The 21422-nt window shown below is 44.4% G+C and overlaps 1 protein-coding gene across 2 annotated transcripts in view; it reads left to right on the forward strand.

Moving 5' to 3' along the window:
• Nucleotides 1-7281: 7281 nt before the first annotated feature.
• GOLM1 (golgi membrane protein 1) overlaps nucleotides 7282-21422 on the forward strand; it is a 47740-nt gene continuing 33599 nt past the window's right edge. Inside the window, exons 1-2 of one of the 2 annotated variants that reach the window (XM_054582943.1) lie at nucleotides 7282-7389; nucleotides 20091-20240. In XM_054582943.1, coding sequence (XP_054438918.1) covers nucleotides 20112-20240 — 129 coding nt within the window. In that variant the 5' untranslated portion in view covers nucleotides 7282-7389; nucleotides 20091-20111. Of the gene's footprint in view, nucleotides 7390-19091; nucleotides 19243-20090; nucleotides 20241-21422 lie in introns of those variants that run through there. The other variant, XM_054582942.1, reaches the window with a different exon arrangement.

Here is a 21422-nt window from a genome sequence, read left to right on the forward strand (position 1 = left end):
TTATAGATTTATAGGACTCATTTAAATTAATCCTTTGAAAGTCAGGATATTTTGGTAAATATTTTCTTCATGTTTGCTATTTTGTTTTAATTTTGCTTTTAGTTTTTGTTGAATACAAAAATCTTCTAAAAAATTTTATGCTGTCAAATCTAAAACTCCTTTGCTTTATGGCTTTGGGTTTACTATGGTCTTAAGAAGGCCTTTCCTAGATTAAAACAAAAGAAAATTCCGCTATTTATCAGGCACTCAAGCAGGTGATGAAAATACTGAATATATAAATGAACGGATAAACTAGAAGAAAGTGTAGGAGGGTATCTTAGGTTAGAGAAGGCAACGCTGTATTACAAATAGTACAAAACACATCCATTTCCTGCTTTATTTCCCAGATTAAAATCTTATTTTTACAAATTTTACAAAAGCATGCCTGGCAGGAATGAAAAATACTACAACCATTTTCACAAACAGTTTGGCAGTTTCTCCTCCTGTGTTTCTTAAATCACACTTTTTTCAGGCTGGCCCCCAGATTTTAGAATACCCTCAGCTTGGCCATTTTTCTTCTCACCTGCTGGAGGAGGCTGATAGGCTTTGCACGAAGCCCCCTTATTGGCCCCATGCAATATTTGAGATACATTGACACTAAAAGCTTATTTGTTTTTAATCCAAAGTTCATATATAGCTGACAACCCTATACAGGTATCAAAAGTACTCTATGAGTCAGAAGTCTTTGAGCTGTTTGTGGCAAAAACTAGCTCATATTAGCTTAAATAATGTAGCATAAAAGTAGGGAATTAATCAGATGATAGAAGTGAAAAGTCTAAGGGTAGTTCTGGCTTCAGATATGGCTGGATCCAGGTCAAATGACATCACCAACACTAGGTGTTGGTCTCTGTCTTTTTCAACATATGAAGCCAAATGTCTCTACATGGTGGCCCCAAGCAGCTCTAGGCTTATCTTCTCCCAACATGGGCTGCCTCAGTGGAAAAAAGTACTTCTTTTTCCCAGTAGCTCCAGCAAAAGTCCCAAAATGGAGCCTCGTTGGATAATTGGGTCATCTGCCTATCTATGAACCAATCACTACTGCCTTTGGAACTGGATATTGTATTAGCCTTCTATGGATGCCATAATAAATTACCAAAACTGGTTGGATTAAAACAACGGAAGCTTTATTCTCTCATGATAAAAGCTTTTGTGGAGGCTCCATCCTGTGCTTCGTCTCCTCCTGGCGGCTCCAGGTGTTACTTGGCTTGGGAATCTCTGCCTCTGTGGCCACATATCTTCCACCTCTCTCTGTCTCAATACTCACTCTTATGATTGTATTTTGGGCCCACCTGGATAACCCAGAATAAGCTACTCCTCTCAAACTCCTGTATCATATCTTTTGCCTTAGAAGGTAATATTCACAGGTCCTGGGGATTAACACACAGAATATCTTTGTGGGGGGGTGGGGGGTCACCTTTCAACTCACTACAGACAGTAGGATTAAAAAGTCAGTGAGAAAGAGTTCTCAGAAAAAAAAATAAATGGTGATGCTGATACTTGAGAAAGGGAAAAATGAGTGCCAGGAAGCAAATAATAAGATGTTTCTGACAAGGACTTCCTATTCCATTCCATTCCATTGATCTCATGTATTTAATACTGGGAGAGCACCTCCAATGTGCTGGGCACTGTACTGCCCACAGGAGCTTGTAGTCCAGTCTGAAGTTCTTACCCAGCACCTACCATGTTAAGTACCAGGGAGGATATCAAGCTAACAGAGGAGAGTCCCTTCCTTGGGAACTTTGCAGACTTCACATGGTGGCCTGGAAATGCAGTGGGCGCGATGAGAGTTGGTTCTGATTGGGGATTTTGAACTGCCTGTGAGAAATAGAAGGAGAACGGGAGTCTTTGCAGGCCAAAGAGCAGAGCAAAAGCTGGGTGGGGAACCCTGGCAAGGAGCGAGGAAATTTGGATCAAATAGCCAAGAATGTTAAGCTAAGATTCTATAAAAGCAAGAAAACCAAAACACTAACATGTATAAAAGAGGAAGCAACGTGACCAGACTGGTGCTTGGGAAAGATTATAATGTCATACAGAATGTGTGTTGAGTCCGAGGTAAACCCCTGAACCCTCGGGTATACCCTTCAATGTTACAACATTTCTATCTTAGTGTCCCGTGTACAATGATTCCCCAATCCAAACCTGTCCCCTTGCTTTTCTGCTTCAGGCTTTTGTCCCTCTAGGTTTCTCACCCTGCTGGGGTATTTTTCCTTTATTAAAACAGCCACCCATCCAGGCCGGTGTCTGGCTGGCTACTGCGCTGCACGCGGCTCTCCCAGCGTCCAGTCTCCTCAGCGTATGACAGCCAGCAGCGCCTGATGGCCACGTACCCTGGCCGCTGGAGCAGTTTTGTAGGAGGGTATTGCCAATGAGAAGCCAGCCTGTGAACAGCTTTCCCAGGCACCTCAGGAGGCATGTTCCAGAGGGCAGATTTCCACCAATTTCTACCAGCACCACAAGCCCTAAGAGGTAGCAGCTGCTCCATATTTCTACCATTCTTGTATCCTTTAAAGTTCTCTAGAGGCTTCTTGTTAGTCAGACTCTCATTAGTGCAACCCTGCTCTAGTTAATGATTCTTTATACTAATCTTTCCCTGTTCAAATTACTGTGGTTCCTCTCTCCTGAGTGGACCCAAACTGACACATCCTTCTAGACCTGCCTTGTCCGATATGGTAGCTACTAGCCACAGGGGGCCATTGATTGAGTCCCTGAAATGTGGCTAGTGCCAAGAAGAAACTAAATTTTTAATTTAATTTAATTTAATTTAAAATAACTGAAACTGTAAATTTTTCCATTAAATACTTTATTGCATGTAAAATGTCTCATTAACATTTTATTACATTACATGTTGAAATGATAATATATTGCCTGTAGTGGGTTAAATAACATACATTAAAGTGATTTTCACGTGTTTCTTTTTTTTTTTTTAATGTGGCTAGCAGAAAGTTTTAAATTACATACATGGCATGAATTCTGTTTCTATAGGACAGCCTTGTTTTACACCCATTTTCCACATAGTCTTTCCTGATTTTCCTGCAGAGATATGACTTCTGTCTCTCCCATAACTCTTTGAATTTCTCTTAGAATATTTGTGGGGTATACTGGCTATTTTTTTTTTTTTTTTTTTTTTTTGCTTGCCAACCTCCTACCTCCATGGGGGAACATCCCATCCTGCTAGCCTTGATGAATATTTGTGCCCACACCCCCCTAGAAAAACCAGAAGGGTTTTCTCTACTAGCCTGAGGGAGGATTCAAATTCCTCCAGTCAGAAGCTCCTTTCTGACACTTTGTATCTCGAGCAAGTGTTGCAAGGGATCAGCTGAAGGTTTTGTTTTCTTAAAGCAGCAGCAGAGTGTGGCAGATATACTACACTCTTTCTGCTGTGTCACTTTTGCAGTAACTTCTGTTGCTTAGGTTTTCCAAATTGGTTGGAAATCAATCAATAGAATTACACTGATTCTCACCATTGATTCTGTAAGACACTGACATTTGTTTAGTCGATTTCTTCTTTTCCTTAAGATTGACAGAAGCTGTTTCTATTGTCTGCAACTGAGCATTCTGATACCACACTGAAACTGCTCTAGGATGTTTTACATTTAATTCTAGCACGTTCTAGGCTATGGGGAAATTCTAAGAAATGAAGGATGAACTGAAGAGTCAGGCAGGAGCTAGCCTTGCTGTGTGCCAAGAATGTTGGGAGCCATCACAGAGGTAGGTGCACATCAATGCTTCTCAGTCCCTGATCATCACTTGGCTCACTCCAGAACAGAGTATAATGGACCAGCCTTGGTAGGTTAGGTGTCTGTGGTAGGCTGAGAAATGGCCCTCCAAGACATTCATGCTTTAATGCCTGGAACCTGAGAATGTTATCTTCCAAGGCAAAAGGGACTATACAGATAGGATTACATTAAGGACCTTGAGGTGGGGAGATTATTTTAAATTAGTTGGATGGGACCAATATAATCACAAGGGTCCTTAGAGATGGAGAACCTTTCCCAGGCAGATCTGAGATGTGACTATAGAAGCAGATTGGAAAGATGTTAATGATTGGGGAGATGTAGGAAGAGGATCACAGCGGAGAAAAGCAGGAGCTGGTTGAGGTTGGAAAAGACAATGAATTGGGTCTTCCATAGAGATTCCAGAAAGGAATGCAGCCAGTGAGATTTCTGACCTATAAAACTGTGTTGTTTTTAACTCATTAGGTTTGTGATAAACTGTTAGGGCAGCAAATAGAAAACTAATACAAGATTCCACCCCCCCGCCCCCCACCCACCCCTGCCCTTGAGCTGGAGAGGACATCACTTTGATTCACAGTCCTATCAAGGCAACGCTGCATCCCTTGCAGAGTAGGAAGAAGGTTCCTGTCTGAAAAGCAGGTGTCATTAGCAAGTGAGGGAACGGATACTGAACAGGCAAAACATGGCTGTCCACTGCCACCAAGCGCCACTGCCCTTAGTGCGTCATTTAATTAAAACCTGTCCCATTGAATTTTTAGGACCAGCAACTGATTAGGCTAAATATTCTGGGTAAGAAGACTTGAGGAAATACAACTTTATAAAGAACGTAAACCCAATATTTATATATGCAACATGCAGGGTCCCGCAGGGTCCCGCAGAAGTAAAGCCTGCTTGAGTGTGGCTGGTATGGTAATTATATGGGTGTAAGAATTTATAGTTTTAATTTGAATATTTCACCTAAAATGTCATATGGTATGCTTGAGTATGATGTTGTTATGTTACAGAATTACATGCTTATGATTTTGTAATAAAAGATTTTGTAATAAAAAGGGGTGTTATTAGTGTTGGAGCCTGTATCTTTATATATGCTATATATATGTTTACATATAACTGCATTTTAACATTCAGAATTCTGAGTCCCTGGCTGGGTAGCTCAGTTGGTTAGAGCATCATCCTGATATGCCATGGTTGTAGGTTCAACCCCTGGTCAGGGCACATACAAGAATCAACCAATGTATGCATAAATAAATGGAACAACAAAATACATATATTTCTCTTTCTCTCCCCTTTCCTCTCTCTAAAATCACTAAAAACAATCCAAATTCTGTCATAAAGTTTCTCATGAAACTTGAAAAGGACCGACTCCTCTTCAGTAAAGATGTAGATAATTCTACCAGCTGCCTTGGTACTTAGACATACGGATCTGTTCCATAAAAAGAATCACAGACTTAGTCACTACTGACTAATTAGTTGCTGACAAATGAGAGGTACTAATGGAGACCTATTTAGAGGTAAATAAGATGAAAGTGATGGGTTACCAATCTAAGAAGGTACAACATAACCAGGAGAGCCAAAAGGAGCAATAATGGGAATTTATTGTATCTGCCCCCAGCCCTCCATGTGGTCAGGTAAGGTCACTAGAAGATCAGACCAAAGTAATAGAAATCAAGTAATTGGAAAAGCCAGGGCTGATGTCCAACACACCCTCAGCTTGTGAATCTTTGGTCTCACCAGGTAACAGTCTAACAGTAAGTAGTGGAAATTTCGCTTTCAAATATGGTAGAATGTGACTTTAAAAGGAGTCATTATTGTCAGCTCATAATTCAGCTCAGCAGGTTTCCACTCATAAAGGTATTTTGTGGCATTTAAGGAGATCTATGGTCATATGGTAGTAAGTTATCTTGGTCACTTTTTCAAGGTGTGTCTTTGTTCACATTGAAAACAATTTTGGCTGTGAAGTATTCCCTTAGGAGTTTGCGTATTTCCCTGTTTATTTTTCTGCTGTTGGGATTTGAGAGGTGAGAGGAAGGGGTTCTCACCCCTGACATCAGGGCTAGGTAGGTTTCGAAAGAGATAATCCTGAGAACTTGTTTTCATCCCCGCCCTGTTAGAACTACTTGGGAAGCTAACAGGGGTGTCCAACCTGCGGCCTGCAGACCACATGCAGCCCAGTGTGGCTGTGAATGCGGCCCAACACAAAATCATAAATTTACTTAAAATATTATGAGATTTTTTTATGTGTGATTACATATAGCAAGGTATTTAATGTGTGGCCCAAGACAACTCTTCTTCTTCTTCCAGTGTCACGCAGAGACGCCAGAAGGTTGGACACTCCTGCAAAACAAACAAAAATACCCGTCTTCGGATTCAGAACTCCAGAGGTGGGAAACTGGCATCATCCCAATACTCTATAAACTCTCAGGTAATTCTAATCTCTGGCCAGTGCGGTCAGAGTTAAGAACCATTGCTTTCGATTTTTCTAGTGTAGGGATCCTGCAAGATACCAGTTTTGTGGCATCCACTCAGGGCGGTACCACCTAACAGTGCTTTCAAACTTCCTACGCCCAGCAATGCTCATTTTCTCTGCCGCAAGCAGTCGGAGTGTCCCAGCCTAAAAAAAATTGAAAGTTTGAGAGGTAACAATCGAGGGGCGGGGGCGAGGGTGGAGGGAGATTATGGCCAACTGGGAAGGGATGCGGAATTTCAAAAAGACAATTTTGTTATAACCAGCAACATTGAAAGAAAAAAGAAACCGACAGAAACTAGATGGAAGGAGGGAGGTGGGTATCGGGCAAAGGAAGGGGCAGGGTCAAATCAAGGAACATGTACGAAGGGCCCATGGACAAAGCCAAAGTGGATAGGGATTGAGGGAGGGAGGTGGGGGTAGTGGGGCAGGGGAAAGTGGTGGCGGGTAAATGGAGGCAACGTATCTGAAGAATTAAAAAAAAGAAAAAGACAATTTTGTGAGTATAGCCCCCACCCCAATGTCTGTTTTTCATTGGCTCCTCTACTCTGGGCAGTTTGGGCCTGGACCACTGAAGGAGCCTTGAGTGTGGCAAGGTGTGTGGCGCCAGGCGTGGATGGCTCTGATTTGGGGAAAATTCCTTGGTGCCCAGTGGTGTGGGGGGAATTGTCTCTCCAGATCCCTTTGCTCCGCTGCCGCTTCCCACCTCTGAGCCTCCTTAGGACGCGTCCGGACCGCTCAATTTCTGATATGGAGCTGCGTCCCCAAGGAACGCCCGGTGGCCTTGGCCGAGAAGAGGAGGCAGCCAGGCAGCAAGAAGGGGGCGCAGCGCTATTTTCCCTGCTCCCGCCGAGGGGCGGCCGCGGGTCGGGCGAGTGCACCTTGGGGCCGACGTAGAGAAGCGACCCCGGAGGCATCCACTTCGCCTTCTAGCGCTCGCGGCGGCACCTCCTCCCCGCGCCGCGGGCGCTGCCGGGGGGCGGGGACTCGCCGCTGCGGAGGACGGAGACGCGGCGGCGCTGGGCGCACGGCGCCGAGCGGACGGGAGCGCGAGGCCGGCGGCGGCGGCGGCGGCGGCGGCGGGAGAGCGTCCGCGTGGCCTGGAAGTCAGGCTTTTGCATCGCCGAGCGGCCGCCGGAGCCGCGGCAGGAGGTGAGTGAATGGCGCGCGTTCCCCAGCGCGCTCGTCACAGCCCTGCCCCCTGGCTGTCTTCACTCTCTCCGTCCTTCTTGAGCCTGGGGTTCGCTCCCGGGGACTCCTTGCGGGTCCAGGGAGACACCGCCCGGCTGACGCCCGGCTGCAGCCTTTTCCTGGAGTCGGCTTCGCCCCTGCTCCGCACCTCCCGCGCCGGAGCCTTCTCCTCGGGGTTTCCGGGACCCCGTGGGCGCCGCGCGACGATTCCCTGCCCCTGCGGAGGCCAGTCTGGGACGTTGCGGGGCCTTTCTTTGTGTTCTTAGCTTGGTCACGCGCGTTGGCATCCAAAGTCAAAAGCGTGCATCCCCCAAGTCGCCCCGGTGCCAGTTCTGTGGGCGTGATGGTCAGGAGGGCAGGGAGAGAGGGATGGCCGGCCGCGCCGCTCACCTCACCTTGTCTTCCCTCCACCTCCCAGCCCTCGGCGCGCGGGTGCCCACGTTGTCAGCGCTGCTGTCCTGGCAGGTGACCGGGAGCTGGGCTCCTGGTCTTGAGACTGCGCTGCTGGAACCCAAGTGGAGCCCGTTTTAGGGATGCCCGAGGCCCCTTCCTGTATTTTCTACCATTGACAGGGTGAAGGATCTACAAAACTTTTGATCTGCTGTAAAAAGAGTCTTTTGGGTTTATATAGTCTTTATATTTCACATCCTGTTTAGTAGTTTTAATGCGGTTTTTGGGGTTTTTTTGGGGGGGGGGTGTAAAACAGTGGGAAAAATACCTATTTTGATGAATATTCTTTTTAGCGAAATTTAAGAGTCATTGTATTCGGAGTTCCATGACGATGCTAGACATTTTCAGATGTCCCATTTCTAAATTTGCCCTAACAAACTTGTGTGGCTTTCACCGTTTTCTGACATTTCCTTTGTCTAATTGGGGTCTCCGAGGGCCTACAGCCTGAAATTATGACATTCCGAGGGGCGGATTAGGAAGATGTCCAACAGCCCGATGAAATATTTAACAGCTCCAGAGTGACTCTGTGTTTGGCTTATGGCCATCAGATTGACTCAAATGTAGGCAGTTTCAGTTTCTCTGAATTACTTGGAGCGTGAGACCTGGGTAGCAGTGTCATCTCTTGGAGGCCCTTGGTGTCCCCTAGGGCATTCTAGGTCCTTCTCATGTCGTAAAAGATAAAACAGCTCCTGCTATGGGGAGAATACTTTTTACTTTATTTGTAGATGCAAACCAGTAACTGGCTAAGATTACTCTTCTTAGGCCAGAACTCAGTTTTGGAAGTGTCAGTGGTTAAAAAGACATCGAATTTTTAAGATGTTTAAAGGAAAAGGTTAGCTTTTCAGGACGTATTTTGTTCTTCTATGGCGAGGTGATCCCGTTCCTGTCATCGGTTCTGCCAAAAAATGAAAGGCCAAGGATGAGAGGAAGGGGTCGTGGGGTGAAGGAGGGGTCAGCTTGCAGTGACATTGCTCCTAGGAGTTAAGGATGCCATCTGCTTCTTGCCCCTGGTCCAGTTATCGATGGGGGATGCAAAGATTTTGCATTTACGTATTTTTTCAGGGATGAGGCAGAAACAGCAGGGAGGGCATTGCTGTCCCTCACTGGCAGGCCTGTGAGGGTGCCTGGCTGGGTTTCTGCGTCTGAAGCACACAGGGTAGCGGGGCAGAGCCTGGGGAAACTGCCTGGCGGGGAGGAGTTGGAAGGGTGTCACCAAGCAGGCCGCAGTGAGCAGGGAGGTCAGGCTCCTGGAGAGGCACTTCAGTGAGAGGGAGTTTGAAGGCCATCCCTCCCCCGCCTTTATAAAACGGCCTGTAGGAGCCCCGAGGGAGGGAGCCTGGGATGAGGCTCGAGAACCCCCCCCCACTGCCCTGGGGCTCTCATCCTTGTTATGTTTATCTTTAGAAAATAAGTTGCCTTAGGAAGAGATACATTTCTTTTTCAAAGACCTAAACGTGGGAAATAATATCCATAATTGGGTAAGAAAAAAATGCTTTTTTTGTAAACAATCTCTCCTCCCCGCCAAAAGAAAACTTTTGTTACATTAAAAAAAACCCCACATTTGCAGAAATAGAGGAATGGTCTTGATAACGCTTTTGCTCTCTCACCTTAGGAAAGTGTGAATGGTATTTCATTTGCCTCCTCCACACAAAAAAAAGTTCTTTGGGTTGTGGTTGTTTTCTTTTGTGGATTTTCAAGTTAGCGATGAGACTTCATTAAAAGAGAGACTTGGCTTGAAGGTTTCCTAAATTCCCAGAGTCTGCTTCCCCCACAAATTTCTCTACACTTTCGGGGTAGGGAGTGGGGAGAGGCATGCCCTCTCAGATTTTCAGATTTTTACATCTTGATCTTATTTTTCCTTCAAACCTTTTAGGGCTATATTAATAATACTTCCCCCAGCTAAGATTTTTGAAGATTAATCAGTGCCTGACAGCGAAAAAATATATGTAAAAAACACTATATAATATGATTACAGTGATATATTTTGCAGTTTGCTGTGGTTTCCAGAGTTTTTAAAAATTTTTTTTGATCATTCTCATCAGTAAAAAAAATTTAAACACCTAAAACTTATACAATGTTATATGTCAATTATATCTCAATGAAATAACTTTTTCGCTTTCCCTGTGTGCTATTGTTATCTTGTAGCTCAAGGCCCAATTTACACTTAGGGCTGGATTAATTGTTAACTGAAAGTAAAACCCTATTTCAAATACTCTTTAAATTTTGAGTATTTTTGGCCTATTTCTGGTTAGATTGTAGTTTGTTTTTTAAAAATTGAATTTATTGGGGTGACATTGGTTGATAAAATGATCTAGGTTTCACGTGTATTGTGTGTTCACCACTCCAAATCCAGTCTCCTTCCTTCACCATTTACCCTCCCCCTTTCCCTCTGGGGGAACTTTTTTTTTTCCTTAATCCCTTCACTGTTTTCACCCAGCCTGGCGACCCTCCTCCCCTCTGACAGCTGTCAGTCTGTTCCGTGTGTCCGATCAAGTGGTGGTGGTTGGGTTGGGGTGGGGGGTGTGTGGGTGTGTGTGTGTGTGTGTGTGTGTGTGTGTGTGTGTGTGTTTAAGATTTTGTTTGTTTATTTTAGAGAGGGGAAGGGAGGGGGAGGGAGAGAGGAAGGGAAACATCTCTCAGTTACCTCTCTAACACACCCTGACCAGGGAATCGCATCTGCAGCCCAGGCATACACCCCGACTGGGAATCAGACTGATGACCTTTCCCTTTTCCGGGCAACGCCAGACCAGTCAGGACCAGATCAAGTTTTTTACTTTGATGTGGTTCATGCAATGCTGACTTAGGTAGAAGCATGTACCTTCCAAACTGGGCTTGTGCTTGCCTGTGCTTGTGTTTATTAGTATTACTAAGTTGTGCTTTTTATAGGAATCTTAAAGCTTCATATCCTATGTAATGTTTAGTTTAGCTATAATATGTCAATCTACCTCACCGTGCAAGTCCTGAAGGCAAAGCAGCGCCTTAGGCACTTCAGAGGGATGATATATGACCCTGGACAGACAGACTCAGTGAGGATGCAGAGTCAACTTGTATTTATATTAGCACAGTTAGTATTTTACAGTAGTATAATAAAATTAATAAAATATGACATACTGTCAAATAATTAGCATAATTAGTACATATGTAATATGTAAGTTATATGTAATAGTTATATCACTAAAACAGTTGCTATCCTACTTTTTGGATAAAAATAAATGTAGCTTCTGAGATCCCCTTCCCCAGCTCTGTGGAGCATCTTCTGCTCCCTGTGGGATGTGTGAACTCGGCTGTAGACAGCTGGTTTCTTATTTTAGCCTCAGATAATTCTTTCATTTGATCATCAGAAGAACCCCATGAAGGCAGGTACAATTAATCTCTCCCCCTTTTTTTCCAAATGAGTAAATTGAGACTAAAAAAGTCATGTAATACCATGACAGTCCTTTTCAGTTAAGAGTAATTACTTGGTGGCAAGTGAATGCTCGAAGTTTTCCCGCCAGCCTTAGGAGAGAGACACCCAGGTTACCCCCTTACAGATGATTCCAGAGGGGGCTGGGAGAGGATGGATAACTGCCAGGCGCCCAGGTAGACACGGGTCCTTACACTGCACTACCTCTCCTCTTGCTTACCTGCCCAAATCTAGATGGGGACCTGGGTCTTCCTTGTGTCCCTTCAGGCTAGAGATCTTTTTTCCCACCTTGGGGTCCCCAGTGACGGGTTCCAGCACAGAGGAGAGCTTTGGAATCTGTTTAAATGAGTTCCCTCTTTTCCTCTACTTCATAAACATACCTGTGGTATAATAATTTTGTTTTAGGGGAAGCTGTAAAATACCGTGATTTAATCCAGGAATGCTAGAAGTACAGCTTCAAAACTTGCTAATATTACCAATGTGTATCTTCCTCATATCTTAATTTTTTATTGTTACTGTTTGGTTTTTGTATTAAAAATATATTGAGGAGAAAAAGATTGTATAAAGTAAAAAACTGAAAGCTTCTTTTCTTATCTTCCTCTCCTTTATACATTCTGCTCTCACCATAGCCTGTATGTGTTCTTCCTTACAAATATTTGCTATATGTTCTTTTACTGAGGATGTTTTTAAAAATTTTTTCAGCAAAAATGGGATCACGTGATAATTAACATTTTGGAACTTTTTTCACTCACCATTTTGTATTTTGCTCAATAACAAATCACCTCTAAACTTACAACCACCATTTTTCTTAATTGCTCAAGGGTCTGTGGGTTCTGCCCTGCCAAGTGGTTCTTCTGCTCCACGTGATATTGGCCAGGGGTGTGGTCTTTTGAGGGTCAGTTGGGCCAGAACTTAGAGATAATTCATTGGCTGCTATCAATGTATACAAGTATTGCCTCAACACTTTTTTAGAAGAGACAAAATTATAAACTGAGTGATTTAGAAAAAAATTGACTATCAGAACTGGAGATTCTAGCCCATCACATCTTGTTCTTTATTATGTATATCTGATGGATTATTCCTTATCTCTCCCCATCTTTAAAGTATTTATTCTTATTTATTTATTTTTAGAGAGAAGGGAAGGGAGGGAAAGAGCGAGAGAAACATCGTGTGGTTGCCTCTCACGCGCCCCCTGCTGGGAACCTGGTCTGCAATGCAGGCATGTGCCTTGATTGGGAATCGAACCAGTGACCCTTTGGTTCGCAGGCTGGCACTCAGTCCACTGAGCCACACCAGCCAGGTAATATTTATTTTTAGAAAGAGAGGAAGGGAAAGGGAAAGAGAAGGGAAAACCCCCCACATTGATTGGTTGTTCCACTTATTTATGCATTTATTGGTTGATTCTTGCATAATACTCCGATGAGGGATCAAACCCGCAACCTTGGCATATTGGGACTTCGCTCTAACCAACTGAGCTGCCCTGCCTGGACCTCTCCATTTTGTTCTATGTCAGTGAAGGGGAGGGTCCTGTATAAGCTATGTTGCTCTGGACTTAGCGACATTTCATTCTAATTAAATAACAAATACCTTTATCCACTAGTGACTTTGAGATGCCCAAAGGGAGAAAAGAACTTCAGGCTGAGAAGTTACTTCAGATGGAGTCCATTTTAGGTTACTCTTGACTTCATAGACCAGTAAATGGAAACTTACTTCTCTGGGGCAGACACTAATAGATAAAGTTTGGGGAAAAATGCTTGTGGCACAGATGGGAGGGGGGAGACAATAGAAGAATAAAACAAACGGCCCAAAAAGAGCTGGGTCTGTGTGTGGAGGGGGTTAGGAGGGGGGCTATAACATGCAAAGCTCAAGCCTTAAACAGTAGGAAAATACAAGTGTTTCTCCAAAGATTAAACCCCTCTCTGACATGCCTTTCTGCTTCTGGAAAATAAAGAAAGGCGTGCAGCCAGAACAGAAGTCACTGTCAGACTTGTCCAGGGTGCTCTAGAGGACAGTGGTTCTCAGGCTTGCCTTGTATCAGAATCACCAAGAGCACTTTTAAACAAGGTGTCTGGGCCCCACCCCATGTCTGTGCCTTGGTAGGTCTGGGATGGGCTAGAAAATGTGCCTGTCTAACATCCCCAGGTGATGCTGATGTTGATGCTGATGCTGTTGGTCCAGGGGCCATACTTTGAGAACCGTGGAACTACAGCAGAGGCTGGCAGCCCTTTTCTCTTCTGCAGACCGTACGGGCTGTGTCACAGTTACTCAATTCTTGTGGTCTGACAGCCACACGCAATAAATTAGTGAATGGGCATGGTTGGGTTCTAATAAAATTTTATTCATGGACACAAATTTTAATTTCATATACTTTTCACGTATTATCAAGTATTATTCTTTTGATTTTTCTTTCAGCCATTTAAAAACTAAGCTCTGCCTTGGCCATTGTGGCTCAGTTAGTTGCAGTATCATTCTGTAAACTGGAGGGTTGTGATTTTGATTCCCTATTAGGGCACATGGGTTTTGGGTTCAGTCCCCAGTTGGGCCGTACAAGAGGCAACCGATGGATGTTTCTCACGTGGATGTTTCTTTCCCTCTTTGTCTCCCTCCCTTACCCTCACTCGAGAATCAGTGAGCGTGGCCTTGGGTGAGGATAAACTAAGCTTGCAGGCTGTGTGCAGAAACAGGTGGCTGGCAGGATTCAGTCCTTGGTCTGCAGTTTGCCAACTCCTGAACTAGAGAAAAAATTTGGGAGCTCCTGCTGAGGTGTAGTCTTGGTATGCATGTGGGAGATGGCCTTTCTTCAGTAAATTCCAAGTGCTGGAAAAAACCGGGTAGAGTTTGGCTCCTCTCATTAAGTTTAACTCATCCATCACTTGGTGTTTTCACTACATAAAACTAAATGTGCACATTAATTTTTTTAAAGTTAAAAAAATTTTATTCAGATATAATTTACATCTAATATTGGTTTCCTGTGTAATGATTCAGTGGTTGTATACCCACATAATGTGAAATGATTGCAATAAATCCAGTTAACATCTGTCACCATATAGAGTTATTAAAGTTTTTCGTGTGATGAGAACTTTTAAGATCTCTCAGCAACTTACTAACAGGCATTACAGTATTATTATTAAATACAGTCACCACGCTGTTGGAAGTCTTCTCTTTATAAACTATCGGCTTCCAGAATTGGGCAAAACATGTTTATAATAATTGTGGATTGGGGAAGTGAGGAGGAGATGCTTTGTACTTCCTACTAAGTTTTAAAAGCAATTTAAGAACAAATGGACTTGGTTATTTAAATCCTCCTGGTTTGGAGCAGGCATTGACAAACTTTCTCTAAAGGGCCAGATAAAAATTTTATCTGGTTCCATCCTCATAGTAACCCTAGGAGACCTCCTTCTCAGCTGTTTAACTCTGCCTTGCTGCCAGAAAGCAGCTCTGGGCAATACTTACAGGGTGGGCATGGCTGTGTTCAGTAAAACTGGATCTGCACAACAGGCCAGCTGTGGCCCGTGGGCCTTGCTTTGCTGACCCGACATCTCAAGGCCAGGTGGAATGTTTTTAAACCCTCCAGAAAATGTCAGTGATGAGTCCTTCCCAGCCCCCCTCCCCGCCCCTCCCGCGCTGAGCTGGAATGTTCTCAGGTTTGTTTGCTCATGCTGTAACTTCTGAACTTCACACTCTGCTCCTTGGGCTCTCTGGCAGCAATCCAATCGGATATCCAGGTGAGGCCACTTCCTGAGAAGGAATAAAGATGCAGCTCCCCAACTGCTTGGAGCCTTGGAGCCCCTGCGTTGTCCGGCAGTGGTGACGTGGACCAAACAAGCTAATCTGGTTTGATTGCTCAAATATATTTGCCCATATGATTACAAACCCGATGTAAAAATAAAAAGCATTTACCTAGGAAGGTCAAGAGGCTGATGCGTTTGTCAGGTTGCCCATTTTCGTGTTTTTTGTTTTTTTAAGAAAAGTAATTAGAAAATGGAGACAAATATATTTGAACAATAAAAAAAAGTAATTAGAGGTCTGTGTTTCCTTATAAAAAATTTTGTCTTACAAGCCAACAATAATTTTAACCAGAAGGTCAACTTTTAAAAATTAAGCCAGTAAGAAATAATCTTCAGTGTTTTACGACTTTGCCAATTTACCAAGAGACTTAATGCAGAAACACACTACTTTCACCGCAGGGAAGCCTGGGGTTTCAGAGTGTAGTTGATTTAGGTTAATCATTTTTTTAGTATGTTCAGATGCCTGTAATCAAATGTGAGACAAAACACGGTCTGAAGCCTAAATTAAAATGAATATTAATATATCTGACGCAGTATGTCTCCCACCCACTTTCATCACCCTCTCAGTGCACATATATTAAACTTAAGATGGGGGAGAGGAGAGCATTTATAGTGTTTGACAACGGTAAACTCTGGCTCCGAATTACTGCGCGAAGTCTTCTTCATCAGTTCTTTGTCATTTCGCCTCTGTAACTGTCCCTTTACATTCAGCATCAGTGGTTTCGACAGTCCCACAAGGCGGTGGTGGAGCAGTTTGCAGGCCTGCAAGATGAGTGTTGGCCCTTCCTTCCTCATGGTTACCTTCTTACCTGGGCAGCCCTGTGTCCATCGGGAGCCCAGGGCTCTCCTAACTGTGCCCTCTGGGCAGCTCCACGCCTTGCTGGCCAGCAGAGCAGTGGGTCACAGCAAGGGGCTTCTGAGACTGGACTTATGTTTGGCTCTCTTGAACCTCTGTTTTTCATAATGTGGGCCTGGTCTGGGACGTCCGCTGCGGCAGCGGCATCTGGGAGTCAGCTGCAGGTGGTGGCAGTTACTGCTGCAACAATTAGAGCAGTCAGGAGGAGGAGCGCGGATGGCTGCTTTCTGTTCAGTAGAATGGTCGTGGGAAGAAAACATGCATCACCTTTTCCTTATAAAATAGGAAAAGCCTAGATCTGGAAATAATTTGTTACTCATCTTTTCATCTCTAATGTAATAGTCAATGTTTATTGAGCAATTACAATGTGCCAGAGGTGGTTCTAAGCCCTTCTCATATCTTAGCTCATCGGAGCCTCAGGACAACCCTGGGCGGAGGAGAGTGAGGCACAGATGGGTCCTGCGGCTCCTGAGAGGTGGAACCAGGATCCGACACTGGCCACTGGGCTTCAGGGTTTGTTCTCTTAACGCTGCCCTGAGCTGCCTGGTGCTAGCACAGCACCTGACTCATCGTTGCTCAATAGATTTTTTATTGACTGGCTAAAGGAAGGAGAATATTAAACAGTCATCTATCTATACACTTCCCTTGAAGGGAGAACTGACTGAACTGACTTCATACTCTGTCTTCAGACTTAAAAGTGCACCTGCCCACTGACGTATGTCTGCTGGGACAAAAAAAGGTCATCGAAGAATCCCATCTCAAATTACAATGTTAGGGAATTAGGTGTGTGACCAAGATAGCTTTTCAAGGCACGAGATAAAAATTAGGTTGTTTGATAAAGGGTCCTGAAAGAACTGGCTAGCCATTACCAAGAAAAAAAGAGGAAAAAAGCCTTTTTCTTTGTATTTCTCGCTTCTTACATTAAAAAGGAATTCTAAGTGAATGAAAGATTTAAATATAGATATGAAACCCTAAATACATTGAGAAGAGAGATGTGTAAATATATTTTGAAACTCAGAGTTGGAAATGTTTTTCTAACTTCAAACAAAATCCAGAAGCAATAAAAGATGGAAACGATTAGGTTATTTTATTTTATTAATTTATTTTTTAGAGAGAGGGGACTGGAGGGAGAGAAATATTGATGTGCCAGGAGAAACAGCAATCAGTTGCCTCCTGCACACCCCCAACAGGGGACCTGGCCTGCAGCCCAGGCATGTGCCCTTGACTGGGAATCGAATGAGCAGCCTCTGGTCTGCAGGCTGGCGCCCAATCCACTGAACCACACCAGCCAGGGATATAAGGTTATTTTAAAAATACCACCAACAACCAAAAACTATGGGCAGAAAATTTCACAGAGAAAGTCAAAGAATACATGGAAAATTGAGAAAAAATTATATTATGAAACAGCAAAGATTAGTTTATCTTTAATATACAAAGGGCTCTTACAAATCAGTAAGATGAATACTCCAGTTTAAAATGGGCAGAGTCTATGAGATCTTTCACCAAAATGAACATACAAATGGCCAGTGAATGAAAAAAAAGTTCATTTATGCTCATAACTGAAGAAATGTATTTTAAATATTACTACTAATGAGATTCCCAGACATTAAAAAGTTCATGTGTTACTGTGTGAGAAAACATAATCCTCATACAGCTGGTGGAAGGGTAAATTATTGGAAATGATTTGGAAGCCGACATGGTAAGCTCTATCAAAATGTCGTTAGAAATTTAATTTATGAAAGAGTTGCAAAAATAGTACAGGTGGTTCCCATATATCCTTCACCCACGTTCCCCTTATGTGTATCTAAATTAAAGAAATTAACCTTGGCACTATCTTAGTAACCAAAGCAGCTAACTTACTTGAATTTCACCACTTTTCCCCCCAATTGTCTTCTCCTGTTCTAGGATTGCATCTTGCATTGAATTGTCATGTCTGTGTAGTTGTTAAGTCTGTGGCAGTTCCTCAGTCTTTTCCTTATTTCTCATGATCTTGACAGGTTTCAAAGATGTTGGTCAGATGTTTTGCAGGACAGCCTTCAGTTTGATTTCCTCTGAAGTTTTCACCTGGTGCCTCCTATCAGGTGGGCCGTGATGTTGACATGTCTCATTACTGGTGATACTAATCTTGACCACATGGCCACCTAAGGTAGTGTCTGCTAGGATTCTCCACTGTAAAGGGATTATTTTCCTTTTGTAATTTGCTAAATATTTTAGAGGCGATAAGAGCTGTCAGTGTTTAAACGCATATATATATTTTGGCCCAGCAATTCCACTTACTGAAATTTATCCACAGCTGTGATAGTTCATCCTCTGCAGTATGGGGGTGAGAATGCCCCACCTCGCACTGTGGAGTCAGTGAGCCCCCCTATTGGAAGCACTTGATCGGTGCCTCACCCATAGTAAGCTCCCTGCTGGTTTCCCCTCCCTTCCCAGGACCCCTGGAGGCCAAGAAGAGTTTGGAATTCAGAATTTTTTCAGAATTCAGAAGATGATATGATGCATTTATTATATATTATGTGACAGCCCCCAGAGGATCTGCAGCAGCACCCCACAATCAAACAGTAATCTTTCTGCAGCAAAATATATGAATAGTCACATGAAGGGAGAAGGATCAAGCCTATTATTAGTAGCTTCAGGTGAGTTCTGGTCAGACCTTGATTTGACTTCAGGTCAGGTTTTGTTGCTGGCTGAGTGATTAAAAATTCCTTTGTGTTTTTAGAGCAATTTGGATTTCCGAATTGTGGGTCAGGGACCGTGCACCCGGATAAGAGGTTGCAAACACAGATGCGGATGTAGAAGAGTGTCTGTGGCAGCATTGTTGGAAATACGCCTAGAAAACCCGATGGCCCTCTGTGGGAGACTGGCTAAGTAAATCCTGGTTCACAGTGGTGCCCGAATCAGCCCTTTGAAAAGAACAGAGCAAACTATAATGTGCTACCAGGAAAAGGGTGGAAAGATGTATTACTACGTGATTTGTGACACGTACAGAACAGTGCCAGTAGTCTTGTTTCCTTGTAAATCTGTCAAGAAACATTGAGAAAAGTGGCTGCACATTAGAATAACCTGGGGAGATTAAAAGACACGAACACCTGGGCCCTGCCTGCAGTCCGTTTAGAATTAGCAGTGGAGGAGTGGGGCCTGCGTCTTGGTATGGACACACCTCAGAGACACTGCGGGTTCAGTTTCAGGCCACTGCAGTGAAGCAAGTCTTACAAGAAAGAGAGTCACAGTCTTTTTGCTAGTGGAAGGCGTTGCCTTCCTTTTGTTGAAAACGCAGCACCTACGAACCTCAGTAAACCGAAGAGCAATAAAACAAGGTATGCCTGTACTAAGAAAGAGGGCCTCTCCCATAGGGTAAGAGTGTGCTCTGTCAGCTTTTCTGTGTTCTCACTCACACAAACTTCCCTTAAAAGGTGTATCCCTAGTGGTCTTTCTTCCTCTCCCACCCTCTTCTCCTTTGACCCTGTCTCCTTCCTCCCCCATTGCTGGCCCCAGCATAAAAGCGGTTATTACCGTCCCTCTGATAAGGTCCTGTTTCATCCTGCTCAGCAAAAGCCTTTTGGCAGAGTCACCTCTCCTCAGTGACCAGCGCAGGGATCCAGCCGGACCTGGCATTGAGTTGAAGTCCCTGAACCAAATGGATGGCACCTTTCTTGTGAGCTGTATTTGTGTTTCTTTTAAGCAGCTTGGCTTTCCCTGCAGCTCTTAGGTCTTCGCAACGTGGGTGTGCTGTGCAGCTCAGCGGGGGTTGCACAGGTAAGGGCTCTGAAGGGCGAGAAAGGAATGAAGCAGGATGACAACCTCATTTCTCCCCACAGGCCCTGCCTGTCCCCGACTTACACACAGTGCGAATTCACACTCCTGTGGGGTGCTTTCCTGCTTTGTTCAAGAAAGGCTTTAGCTGGGCACTGACAGTAATTGTCTCCATTTTACAGATGAAGAAACTGATGCAAAAGAGAAATTGTTATCTGCCCGAGGTCTGCGAGCCAGTCCTGGGGAGCCAGCCACGCTGCCCACTGTGGGTGCTACTTACCTTTTTGCTCTCAACAGCTTCACATTTCAAGGAGGAGACGCCAGTCACACTGTGGGGTGTGCCAATGGACGTAGCCTGCTTTCAGCATGGGATACTGTCGTTGAGGCTTATATGTTTGTATTTATTTGGCAGATTCTCAGCCTGGCCGTTGAGATGATGGGACTGGGAAACGGGCGTCGGACCATGAAGTCACCGCCCTTTGTGCTGGCTGCCTTGGTGGCCTGTAACATTGTCTTGGGCTTCAACTACTGGATTGCGAGCTCCCGGAGCGTGGACCTCCAGGTGTTTGGCTTGTTTTTTTTGTATGTCTGTTGTAGCAGGGGTGTCCAACCTGCAGCCCACGGGCCGCGCGTGGCCCAGGATGACTGTGAATGCAGCCCAGCACAAAATCACAAATTTACTTAAAACCTTTTTCTTGCTCATCAGTTTTTGTTAGTGTTTGTGTGTTTAATGTGTGGCCCAGGACAACTTTTCTTCTCCCAGTGTGGCCTAGAGATGGCAAAAGGCTGGACACCCCTGTAGAGTATCTAACGTTGCTGGGTGGATGGTGTCAGGGGTGTTTGTATTTATCGCCACGTGAGGCGTTGCGCTCCGTGGTATGTGCTCCCTGTAATGCGACTTCAAGGCCCTACATGTGCCCCAGCCAGCCTAGGCCCCGACTCTCGACACCAGCTCTGTTCTTGGGTGGGAGAAGGACCCCTTGTGACTCTTAGGATTGCTGCCAGGACACCCCTCTCTGCTTTTCCTGTGATTTAAGAACTTTTAGTGCAGCCATTTGGGCTGCTACTGGGAAGACTGCTCAGTGAAGGGCTCCGACCACACCCATTCTTGTCCTCCCGTCTTGCTAGATATCAAACCCTGGGGATGGAAAGGAGGTTGCATAGTGAGTGTGAGAAACGGGGTTTTAAAGGTACAAATCTTTATCATCACTGCTTAATGATAGTAATAATTTTAGCTTTCCCATTTATTGTTGCCTATCGTGGGTCAGGCAGTGCTTAGCGATGACATGCTCCTTGACCAAACTTTAGTTGGGCTCCTCAGGCCTCCTTTTCAACTAGGCCTCCCCTTCCTGTGTGTGGCCTGCCAGCCCAGGCTCAGCGGGTTTATGGGGAACTTCATGATATCCCCATATCGGATCAAGCTCCTCATTCCTCACTTTCTAAGCCCTCAGTGTGCCTTTAGCAAGACTCCCCTTAGTCTCGATGTTTTCTTTTAGTACTTTTCCATGTATCAACCCCCTCAGTGTGCTCTTTGGCTCTGCGTCCTCTGCTGTCTTGCCATATTCAGAGTTGAGCACGGTTTCCATCTCTGGCCACAGCCACGACCCCTGTGATAGTCTCGAATGACGTTTTCCGCCCTGTTTTAACAAGCATCAGAGTAGTTTTTCTTTAACAGTACATTTTATATATCAGCATCTTTTGTACACAATTCTACACGGTTTGGACTTTATTTTCCCCATTTCAT

The sequence above is a fragment of the Pteronotus mesoamericanus genome, unplaced genomic scaffold, assembly GCF_021234165.1.
Source record: "Pteronotus mesoamericanus isolate MK-2021 breed Mesoamerican mustached bat unplaced genomic scaffold, CSHL_Meso_final contig_73, whole genome shotgun sequence".
Classification (NCBI taxonomy): domain Eukaryota; kingdom Metazoa; phylum Chordata; class Mammalia; order Chiroptera; family Mormoopidae; genus Pteronotus; species Pteronotus mesoamericanus.